Below are 12,373 nucleotides of genomic sequence, written 5' to 3'. Positions count from 1 at the left end.
AAAAAACACTTATTTCTGCAGGGAATCCCTAATCTCCTCAGAAGTCAATACTGTTCCTGTTAAGAAATGAAGGTATTAACTCACTGTGACATCAGTATGTTGTATATCTTGCACGATAAAGTCAGAATGCTAATGGTAATCCTGCACCACTGGCACTAAAGCAATGAAAATTATCCTCATCCAGTGGAATAAAAATTATTATTATGAAAGCATTGATTTCAGTATTTTCTTTCAGGAAAAATTCTTCCTCTTCCCTTTCAACACCTATTGATTGAATTGTTGATGCTTTGTAGAAATCAGGCATGCTATGTTGATTGTCATTTTGCTCAAATTGGTGGGATGTGTGGGAAAAAAAGTGCAAGAAAAACTATTTTTTGCTAATTTGTTATTGTTATTACTAGCAATTTTTTGTAATAATGCATTTATTTCTGTGATTTTATTTTCCACAGAAAATTTATAGAAATGGGCTTTATTGATGAGAAACGAATAGCAATATGGGGCTGGGTAAGTATTTGGAGTTTTTAGATCTCTCTTTAAATAATCTTGCAGTATAATTTTTTTTACTATTATTATTACTATTATTCCTGGTTCTGTCTTAGGTATATATAAAATCTCTTCTGCAAATGTATGATGGTATTGCCAAAGGGGTGGTTCCTGCTGGTACTTATATACATGCAATTGCAACAGTTCAAGCCCCAAAAATGAACCTTTGGCAGCTCAAGAGGGAATTTTGAAAAGCTCATGTCTAATACGTTGTTTGGACTGGAAGTCAAGCCAAATGAAGACATTTTATTTGGCTTTAGTTTTAACTTAGGGACTTACTGCCAAAATTCAAGTATTGTCCTTTCTGATCTGAGTTTAAAATAGTGAGAAAAGTCCTATGACTGTCTCTCATCAGAAAATGTGACCCCTGCATCATCCTGACTCACTGTGTACTTGGCTGGCTTTACAGTGGTCATCAGGGAGGAGTCTGGATCTGAGGGCTTTACAACATTGACAGCTTCACCAAGACATGGAAAAATTGGGCAGTATGGGAGTCATTCCAAATTATTAGCCAGTCTATTTTTCATGTTTGCTTTTATCATGTATTTCTCTTTGTAATGCTCCCAGAACCTTTAATAGCCAGATACATTGCCTCATCTTAGACAGCACATAAGCAGAGTTGCTAAAAATCTTTCTATGAAGCATCTACCAACCAATATTTAAGTTACTTTGGTACTATTACTACCATAACACCAGAATAAAATGGGTATCATATGTTGAAATTGAATGACACAGATGCTTAGAAGTGAATAATTCTAAAGTGACATTAGGTAATTTAAGGTCTCAAGAAAATATTTTCTTTTTTAAGTCACATCATATTTTCTTTCACCACAGTGTTTCCAGAACCAACTAAGAGCTTGGACACATTGTATTCCAGTAGTGGATATAATATTAAAATAAAGGCACTACTGCCAAACCTATCAACCCTTTTTTCCAATTTATTTCCAATTTATTATACCATTTCCTAGTCTGTAAGCTTTGAAAGGAGTTGAAAGCTGTTTCCTTATTTGTAGGCTGCAGATTGGTGAGTGTGCATGAACTCATGCTTTCAGACTCAACAAACTCTTCAAGATGGCAAAAGCTCTTAAATAACTATTAAAGTAATTTGGCTTGTGAACTCTCTCAGCCTGTTACACTGAACATATATATCTGCCCAATCCTAATCCCTTACTTTTTAGCCTTGTGGACTGATTTTTTGAAAGATCAAATGAGCAAATCAGATGATTTGGAAAAATTCTACTCAGTAGTGTTTCTACCACTATATCCCTTACTACCATTTCAAGCTGGAAAGTCAAGAGGGTGGACTGAGTTAACTTCTGTAAAAAAAAAAAAAAAAAAAAAAAAAAAGAAATCTGCTTATTTCCCTTAGTTTTTCATATACTACTGAAGTAATCTTCAGAATTTTTCATGACACGCCATACTTTTATCCCTTCCTCCATTCCAAAGTAAACAGAAACCCATTATTTTGCAAAGACCTTATATGAGTTTTTCCAACCTCAGTTCCACATCCTGTGGAGAGCCAAACCAAAGGCTTTTTATTTACATTATTTTCCTGTCTCAGCAACTAGCCCCATTCAGTTTCCCAGATCTATTCTTTATCCAGGTTTTCTTACTGCTTTATCCTTCTTATGGCCGGGAACTTATTCTTCCTTTCTGGGTCCCAGTTTGAGGAATCAGGCCAGAAAATGCCAGGGACCGTGGCAGGCAGCCATAGGGAGGAATTGCTCCATCCTGAAGTAATGAGTATATTAGTACTGATGACTGGGTCAGTTCAGCATGCTGGTCTTCAGCAAAACCTAGGTAGTTTGTTAAGGGAGGGAAAAAAACTCTAACTTTTCTTGGAGGTGCACCTTGAAAGGATTAGAGGCAATGAAAACAAGCTACCAGAAGGAAAGTTTCTGTTTGGTTTTAGGGGAAAAAATATGACAAAATTGATCATTGTTAAAGCAGATAGAGTGGAGAGGATGTGCACTATGGATGAGACTGCAATCAGTGTCATTTCTGTCTGAAGTTAGCCCTGTTTTGAGCTATAGGCTGCATTAGATTACCATGAAGGATGCTACAAAATTCAATTTCTCTGTGACTGTAAGTGGTAATGAAAACAGTGATAAACATTGAAGAAGCAGCAAAAAAAGAGAAATTATTTTATTAATTTGTCTAATCTGTCTCACAAAAAATTACATCAGATCCATTTGATATCAATAAATTAATTTCAAAAAACCCTCAACCCTTTGTTATTTTGTCCTCCATGCATGCAAAGCAAATTAGTTCATTTGGAATTAGTTTATATGAGTTTGATTCAGAAAACAGAATGATACTTCACCAGTAATTTTACACCGTCTGTGATTTCTTCCTAGTCCTATGGTGGCTATGTAACTTCTTTGGCACTTGGATCTGGCAGTGGAGTATTTAAATGTGGAATGGCTGTGGCTCCTGTTTCCAGCTGGGAATATTACGGTATGGAAACTTGTCATAAATACTGACTTGGAAAGCAAGATGTAGCATTTAATGACTTCTTAAATTAAATCATTGCAGGAGACTGGCAATTTGAAACATAAAGACATTCAAATTACCTAGATTTAAAACTTTTAAGACCTTAAGTTTAATGTTTTTCTTGCTGAAAATAACTGAGTGCAACTGGCAGTTTGGAACTGATTTTGTCACAAAGAAGGTATGTCTGGATAATTCCATATGCACTTCTAAAACAGTAAGTGCATAAAGCCCTCTCAATAAACTGCTATTGAGGAGTGATCTGCCTTAAAGTCCTATTAAAGCATTATCACTGAATTCGGAAACAGCTGAACTGATTTATCTGCCAGCAACAGAATCATACTACATTTCAACTTCTGAAACCACAGATGACCTGTGTCAGAAATCAGTATTTCTGATGCCTCCAAAGTTGTTTCCAAAAAGCTGTGGAAAAAGTGAAAGACTATTGTGTTCAATATAATATTTTTTCATTTAATACTTTTCCCTCTAAATGTTTCTCAGCCATGCCTGTATTGTTGTACAATATGTACAACACATATTCTTATTTATATTTATGGAATTAGGCTCCAAACTGTTGAGAGGAAACAACACTGGGTGTATATTCCCAAGGCCTTCCTGTGTGAATAAAGCAGGCACATACTCATACTTGCCGACCTGTTAAGCTTTTGGCATGGTGTTAAGGAACCTTAGTGTAAAAAAAAATCATGGCATGAATATTTTCAATGAGTAAAATGTAGCACTTTGAACACATTTACTTAGCATATGGTCGTTTTCTGAGAAGTCTTGGTTATGAGAAAAATTTTTGGTTAAATGGGAAAGATTTCTTCCCTGACTGCTAGCACAGACATTCCTTGTATTTATGGTGTTTTGCAAACAAAGGGGAAAATATTTGTATGACACAGGAAGCATAGTCTTCGTGTTTTCACTGGCATCAAGATTTTTTTAAGGCATTTTTACTCATGATCACAAAATTATTTCTAGAATGCAGGCATAAAGCACTGCTTTCACAAAAGTCCCTTAATAAAAGACATGCTATAAAAATTTGTCTCGGCATCAAAATTCAAATGATTTTTTTAAGTTTAAGCAGATTAGACCTGCACCATTGCACTCTCTACATCAGCTGAATTTTCAGGTGGCAATTAAAGAATCTTGCTGAAAACACACTGTAAAATCCAAACAGGCAAATGTACCTCCACTAAGGAAGGAAGGAAGGAAACAAAAGGAAGTCACGAGTCATAAGTTTTGGCAAACACATCAAGTTAGCATTAGGGTGAACTGTGTTAGGGGTAAAACTGCAGGATGTTACCTCCTTGAGTCTCCAAGCAGTATCAGTATGTCACAGGATGTACTGGCCCCTAGAGCTTCTAAATTCTGTCCAACCCTCTTTTAGATGCACAGATGAGATTCTGGGCCATAATCTTTCATCAGAAGCTGTCCCACCCTCCTCCATTCTGAGTCAGAGCTGAACAGTTATAAGGTAGAAAGGAAGATTCCATTCAGGGACAATGTATAGTTAAAAGCATTATATGTGTGACTGTTTTATAAAAATTTATTTAAATTCATCTGCTTTTCCTTCCTCAATAATTGACAAGCTGAATCTTCCACTTAGTCATTATAATGCAATTCTGCTGACCTTTGTGGACTTGTTGTAGCTATACTGGTAGAAGAGGGTGAAAAAATTGGCTCAGAATACTGTAGAAATGCCAGCCATTCAGAAAGAGTCTATTTTATTGAAAACTTAAGGCCAATATGGTTGTTTGACACTGTGTTGACAACAGATATTGCACATTTTCTGTTTTCATGGAATGATAAAGGATTTTGATAAAAGATAGGCTACTTAAATTTTTTTGGTACTTATATTACAAATTTTCTTCAGAAGCCTTGCTTGGCTGATGTGGGAGACATAGTACATGTCTTTAGCTCTCAGAGGTAGCACATGTAAATGATACATAATAAGCTATGGGAACATGAGTATATTGATTCATTTTCTTTTCCTGGGAGGATTCTCATTTCTATTTTTTAGCAAAGTTTTTCTGATACAGTGTATCAAACTGAACAAGATAGACAATCCCAATTCCTTAATGATTACAATGGCCATCACCTGTCTTTTGAGAGGAAAAGATGACAACTCTTCTTTGTCAGAAGGCCCTGACTTCCTTAAATAAGTAAAGTCCTTGTAATTCTGCAGCTTGACTGCTCAATATGTGTCAGTTCCTCCTTCAAGGCAAGGTCATAAAGAAAGTAATCTTCTGGTAGTAGCAGCTGCTGTGTCAGTTTTCCATAAATTTTCATAACAGCTCCTAGTTAAAGTACAAATACCAAGGCAGCTCAAAGAGAGATGTTTCCATTGATTTCTTGGTGATGGATACTGTTCAGTTATTCACATTTATTTTGTCAAATCTGTTACCACTCTTTGTTGCAGTTAGAAAAAGAAATTGAACAGAGACCTGGAAAGCAATGGGCCACCTTTTCATTCATGCCTGCATCTTTTCCTGCTCTCTCTAGTTGCTGCATATATGCATTCAATAGGAAAATGACAACATGCATATCCATATTTACTGTAAATACACATACAAATCCTCAGCTTCTCTTTTTAAGGTGTCAGAATTAGTCTGTGTCATCTTTCCACCATGCACCCATATTGGCTCATTGCCTTATTCAGCTGGCTTCTGGAGTTCAACCCAACCGCATAAAGCCATATAAATTAACTGCCTTTATCCCCAAAATGTAGATGAGTATAAAACCAGTATTTCTGCAAAGATGATTAGGAGAACAGTAAATAATTAGCCTTCATAGCTGACTTTTAAAATATGTGAAAATTTGATGTGTTATGAGGAAGCCAAGAACAGACACAGTTAAACATCATTTAATTTCCTATGTGTCACTGAAGCCACAAAATATCTGCACTTTCTTTACCTGTAGCTTTTTTCTTCTTTAATTTCAGCATCAATCTACACAGAACGATTTATGGGTCTTCCTATAAAGTCCGATAATCTTGAGCACTATAAGGTGAGAATTCCGTTTCTGTGCCGTTCTGCCTTAAATTTGAATAACACTTCTATGGGTAAGTGGAACTGTGATGAAAGAAAGTGGCCCACCAGCTCTCATGGTACAGTCCTTTTGTAGCAAAGCTACTGCCATGAAATTCTTATCTCCATAATTAATTGTAGGTTCTAATTGTAGGTTTTTAATTTATAAATCCCAAAAAAGCTAAACGGAAGTCCTTATTTTCTTACTTGGACAAATCATACTGTTCTGCCAGTGCTAACCATTAGCCTAGAAAAGAACTGAAGTGAGAGGGATTAAAATGTTGATGTTAGTAAGGTTTTGGTTGGTACTGTTAGCTGAGATATGCAAACTGCTTCATCCAAATTTAGCTCTCTGATAATAAGATCATAAGCATACTAAATGATCAGAGCAGCTTCCCCTACCTAGAAAAGGTTGCCATTCTTTTTTTCACATTGATAGAAAGTCTAGTTTCCTCTAGCAGCACACACAAGCCCTGGATACAGAGAGGCCTGAGTTAACATCCAAGAACTCAGTGGAAACAGTTCTGTTAAAGATTTGGATCGTGTTCTGGTATGTATTTCCATCCCAACTCGAAGAACAGAAACACTCAATACCAAACAGCCCTGGTGGAGCTGTCTGGGTCGCCAGGAATTAGAGCATTCTGGGAATGACATGACTAGTGCTGTTCTTTGTCTGAATTGGTCCATAGAAAAGACACTAAATATCAAATCTGTTTCTGATAGTGTAGAGACATTTGTGACAGCACAGAAGGCTACCTGCTGCAAGCCAAGCTTGCACAGGCACCTTCTATGGACAGATATCATCAATACGGTGCAGATTAATATTTTTTCTTCTGCTGATGCTTTTCAGAACATGTGCAAATGATGTAAAAAAAGCCCAGTATTTATTTATAGGTATTCCTGTCCTGAAGCCAAAGTCACAGATCACAGATGCACAGAATAATTTATTTTGAAAAGACTTCTGAGATCATCAGGTCCAGCCATTAACCTTACACTGCAAAGTGCACCACAAAACCATGTCCCCAAGTGCCACATCTACACATCTTTAAAATACCTTCCCAGATGGTGACTCAACCACTGCCCTGAGCAGCTTGTTCCAATGCCTGGCAACCATTTCCATGAAGAAATTTTTCCTCATATCCAGTCTAAACCTCCTCTGGCATAATTTGAGGCCATTCACTCGTCTGGTTGACTGTTGCCTGGGACAAGAGGCCAACCCTCACCTGGCTAAAAAATACCTTCAGGGAGTCATAGAGAATGTAATGGTCCCTCCTGAGCCTTCTCTTCTCCAGGCTGAACACCCTCAGCCATTCCTCAGAAGACTCACTCTTCAGACCCTCCCCAGCTCCATTGCCCTTCTCAGGATACACTCCAGCACCTCAGTGTCTGTCTTGGGCCCAAAACTTTACACAGGATTTGGGGTGCAGCCTCACCAGTGCCCAGTAAGGGGGATGATCACTTCTCTGGTCCTGCTAGCCACACTACTTTTGGTACAGGTGAGGATGGCTCTGGCCTTCTTGGCCACCTGGGGATGCACTGGCTTACGTTCAGCTGTTTTCAACCAATACCCACAGGTCCTTTTCTGCCAGAGAGCTTTCCAGCCACCCTTCCACAGGTCCTTTTCTGCCAGAGAGCTTTCCAGCCACCCTTCCACATGGCCCCCAGAGCTGCATAGGGGTGGTTGTGACCCAAGAGCAGGACATGGCACTTTGTCTTGTTGAATCTCAGACAACTGGCTTTGGGTCATTGATCCAGATCGTTCAGATCCCACTGTAGAGACTGATATGTATATATCTATATATATACACAAATACAGCCTTGTACATGGTTTCTATTCTCAGATTGATATGAAGTCACTGCTGTCATGTCAGTTCAACCGTTTGATTGTTTTTCTACTAGATAATGAAAGCCTTTCAGCACTATAAATAAGTGGTTTAAATTAAAGTTGCTGAACTGTTCTTTTTTCCTCTCAACAGAATTCAACTGTGATGGCAAGAGCAAAGAATTTCCAAAATGTAGAGTATCTTCTCATCCATGGAACAGCAGATGGTGAGGTTTGCAAATGGCAGAACAAACACAGAGCCAGAATCACTTTGTTTGAAAAACATTAAGCATCTATCTTTGATTGGGTCAGGACTTAGATCTTTGGTAGATTTCCATATGACCTATCATAAGATGCTTACTCGTTCTTAGTAATGTCAACTGTATCACTTGATAATTATTGGACACAGCTAAATGCACTATAACTTCATGCTTTGTGGTATTAACACGTTTCAACAGACAATCTCTTCTTTTTTTTTTTCTTTTTAGATAATGTACATTTTCAGAACTCAGCACAAATTGCAAAAGCTCTGGTTAATGCACAGGTGGATTTCCAGGCAATGGTAAATAATAGACTATTTTTCATTTTGAAAAGTGGTTCATAACTTTTTCAATAAGCTTATCTGACATTTGGCAGTGTTTTTAACTACCCTGCTCAACTGAACATGCTTCAAAATTTGGCAATTGCTAGTGCATTTGTTATCCTTCATAAACAACTTCTCAATTTCTACCCCAAATGATTTTTCTGCTCTTTTTTTTCCTTGCCCTTTGCGTGCTAGCAGGATTTTCCTCTTGTCAAGAATAACTTGGAGGCTTTTAAAATGAGCCAGGGAGAAGAATAAGAATTCAGCCTCCTTATGAGTGCTTTTGATACCGGGTAAAAGAGGAAGGTGAAAGAGCTGAGTTCTGGGGCCAAATTGTCACTATTTGTGGTAGAGTCTATCTTGAATTGGACTTGTCTGCCACAGACAAGAAGTGAAACAAGCAAAAAGGGTGTAAAGTATCCAAATATATATCCAGAATCAGCAAAAAAAAAGTTCTCTGAAAAACTTTCATGGGATAGCAGGCATAGGCAGAGAGAGAAACACATAGGAAAGAGGTTGCTGGATATAAAGGATAAATAAACAGGGGAAATGTAGATCTGATTTGTATGCTAACCTCTGCTTCCAAACCTTTTTCCTCAGGGCTAATAACCAAAGTGTTTTCCTGCTATCAAACATACTGATCTTCTGCCCAAGTCTGGTTTCACAGGGCCATGAACTCCCCAAAAAAGGGATAACAGGGGTTTATAGGCCCTTTTGTGTGTTACACATTTTCTGCCTCCTTTGCTGATCTTTAGCAAATCCGGGTTATATCTTAAGTATCTGGAATACTGTATGCAGATGTAATCATTCTGGTTCAGCTACAGTGGAATGGCAGATATTTCTGAGTTAGCATCATTCATATGTGTGTTTTATTTCCACATCATCACTCACAAGGTTCATTTTGCATAGAACTCAAACAACATTTAGCTGAAATTTTCTTGCTTAGAGCTCAGTACTTATTCCTAAGCAAGACTCTTACCCTTATTACCCAGGCCATGCAGCAGGCCAAGGGGATTTCATCCCTAACAGCATCTCAAGGCTCTTTTGCCTGACTTGATACAACTGGCCTCTAAGTACTGAGGCAGTAATGCTTACTCTTAAATAACAGAAGGCTTAGAAACTTTTTTTTCCAGCAAGAATAAGAAAATATTGGGAACTGATGAAAAAGAAAATTATCAGGTTCCTCATTTTTCTTGACCCATCCACTTTCTTATGTGTAGCAGTAAAATACATTTTTTATATTGTTTGACTCTTGCAGTATTGAAAACATGACATAAGGGGTTTATGTTTTGTTTTTACTTTTTCTTTCAGTGGTATACTGATCAGAACCATGGAATTCCAGGCCTTTCCAGCAAACATCTCTACACACATATGACCCACTTCCTCAAACAATGCTTTTCTTTGTCAGAATAAATAGGCTACCCAGAGCATGCTAAGGCATCTGAGACATCTTTGGGAGAATGAAAAGACAGCAGTGCCCAAGTTGTATAGTGTTCAGGTGAATTGATCACAGGACCTTTGAAACTTTAAACTTCATGTTTACATCCACTTTTGATGTTGTATATTAGCAAATGTTACGGTAACAAATGTTTTGACGCATTTGATATCTTTTGACAGAAAAAATAAAATCAGAATGTAAAGGGTCTTGTGCATCTATTGCCAACTTGCTTAAACTTACATTCTGCAGTCTAAGAGTGGTGGTTCATTGCAAATGCACACTGTCAGATTAATATGGTTGCATTTGTTAACTCAAACTGTAAAATGGGAAAGGACAAAGGAAGCAGTGCACATACCTAATTAGCATTCTAACAATAACCAGTTTCTCAAAATTGATTTCCATCCTTTTGTAAAGAATCCAAGAAGAGATAGGAACACACAATATTTAACCCTGAAGTTTGGGTACCTATTGACAGTGTTGAATGTGTTCAAATTTTATTCAACTCTTATTTGAAACCTTGATTCTGCAAAACTCTCAGTGTTCAGGTTTAAACAAGAAAGCAGGACACTCATAATAACTATCATATATCAGTGGGTTTTTCACCTGTATTCAAAGTATGTGAGCCATATTGACCTGTTTTAATTTCTAATCATCACCTCAGCATTCAAACTGATCTCAGTGTCATTCATCGCAGACTGGAGGGGAGGGATCAAAGGATTGTGCAAGCTTTCTTTGCTTTGTTTCTAGTGCAACAATTTTAGGGAGTCTTTAAAAAATGGTGGAAGCTAAAAACGATTGGAATACTTGTATTCTTTTCATTAGTAATTAAATCAGTCCTGTCACAATATAAGAATATTAACAAGATAATTGGCAAGAGATCCTTTGTAGATTAAACAATTGCTTGGTCATGTGTTTAATTAGTCCCCTGCATAAGAACCATGGTCTTTCTGACACAATCTCTGCTATTAGCTGTTGCGAGTGCAAAATAACCTAAAATAGATTGTGTTGCCTTCCCACAAAGCAAGCTGCTTCATAACTCTCAGTCAGAGACCAGTTGCTGCTTCTTTGTGGAAAAGCAAGGGGTTTCACTTGACTTTCTTGACAAAAACATGGGGTTTGGCCAAAATAATTAAAATGTGGAAGTGATTTGCTATGTAACAGCTTCCTTCGTTTGTTAATGGCAATATCAAATCTGATTTTCCACACATGAGAACATTCCTTAGATACATCTTTATGCAAATGTAGTTGCCAAGCTGTTTGTAATGGTTAAATTATACTTTGATGGGAACTCTTCAGAAAATACTCAATTAGTTCAGGTTTTTTTGGAAACGCTGCCAATTACGTGATGTTAATGAGCTTTTTGTTGGTAATGTAATTAAAATTCAACTGCTATAATGGCTAAAGGAAAAAATTATAGCTGTAAGAAAGTTAAAATTAAGCAAATATAACATGAAGTGGGCCTAATTAGATGTTGATTATATGGTCCTATGTGCATTTGCTGCACACAACAGTAGTCTCGGAAATATGGTTATCTTACAAATAAGGAATACAATTCAGTTGAAATAATGAAATTTAACTCTCAATTTTTTATATTGATACAACACATAGAAATAATTGTAATCTCGTAGTGAAAGAGAGAAAAATTAAGCTCTTACCTGAGATACTCATAGGTTTAAGATACCTGAATATGTCAATGAGAACCTAAGTAATTTCCAAAAAAGCATGGTATCAATCTCACATAAATATCAATATATTAAGGTCACTTTCAATTTCTTCACCTTTATTTTATTTATTCTATTGAAAATCCTCTAAGTCCTGGAAATCTGGGCAGATAGATTGGCCCTTTGTTGGTACTGTAAGTAATAAAATGATGCAATATGTTGGTCACACCCTACCCACAGGTCTGTTGTCTGAAGCTTTTGGAAGTATTTGAAATAAGGGACATTTCAGGAAAATCAGTTGAATAAAATAACACAAGGTACCTCTTTCTCAAGTGGTGTATTAGCTATTTCATTATTAATCTGCCCTGAGGTCTGTTTGTTTCCTCAGGCAATCATAGTATACATCTTCCTAACTGTTCACCATCTACTTTGGCTTGTAGGCAGCAGTTGTGGGGATTAAAAAAAAAAATTAAAAATAAGTGCAGTTGCTGCCAACATTTTTCCTTCATTGTTTTTCATGTTGTTAATTTCTTTGCCTTACACAGTGTTCTTGCCAAAGAATGGGAATATGTCTCCAGCAGAGTGTGACATTTACACTGAATTGCTGAAATAATGTGTAACCTGAAAGCTTTATGATAGAGCAACCATGTGTTTTGATGACCTGGGAGAAAATGTCCTAAGATGCTCTGAGTGTCAAAAAACCCATTTAAAAATACATCAGCCTCAGATTGCTGGCTGGCTTGTGCTTATAACAGGTAATATCACAGTCAGTCACTAGAAAGGGTGCAGAGTACTGCAAACCTGCCC

General features: G+C 37.1%; 1 protein-coding gene across 2 annotated transcripts in view; it reads left to right on the top strand.

Moving 5' to 3' along the window:
• LOC134421283 (prolyl endopeptidase FAP-like) overlaps positions 1–10,111 on the top strand; it is a 37,268-nt gene extending 27,157 nt beyond the window's left edge. For both annotated transcript variants that reach the window (XM_063161998.1, XM_063161997.1), the window contains exons 21-26: positions 450–504; positions 2,901–3,000; positions 5,978–6,042; positions 8,039–8,111; positions 8,373–8,446; positions 9,779–10,111. In XM_063161998.1, the coding sequence (XP_063018068.1) occupies positions 450–504; positions 2,901–3,000; positions 5,978–6,042; positions 8,039–8,111; positions 8,373–8,446; positions 9,779–9,880 (469 nt within the window). In that variant the 3' untranslated portion in view covers positions 9,881–10,111. The remainder of the gene's footprint in view (positions 1–449; positions 505–2,900; positions 3,001–5,977; positions 6,043–8,038; positions 8,112–8,372; positions 8,447–9,778) is intronic.
• Positions 10,112–12,373: the final 2,262 nt, after the last annotated feature.

Source organism: Melospiza melodia, chromosome 8 (assembly GCF_035770615.1).
Source record: "Melospiza melodia melodia isolate bMelMel2 chromosome 8, bMelMel2.pri, whole genome shotgun sequence".
Classification (NCBI taxonomy): Eukaryota; Metazoa; Chordata; class Aves; order Passeriformes; family Passerellidae; genus Melospiza; species Melospiza melodia.
The sequence above is the reverse complement of the archived record's forward strand: the minus strand, read 5'-3'. Positions and strand labels throughout refer to the sequence as shown.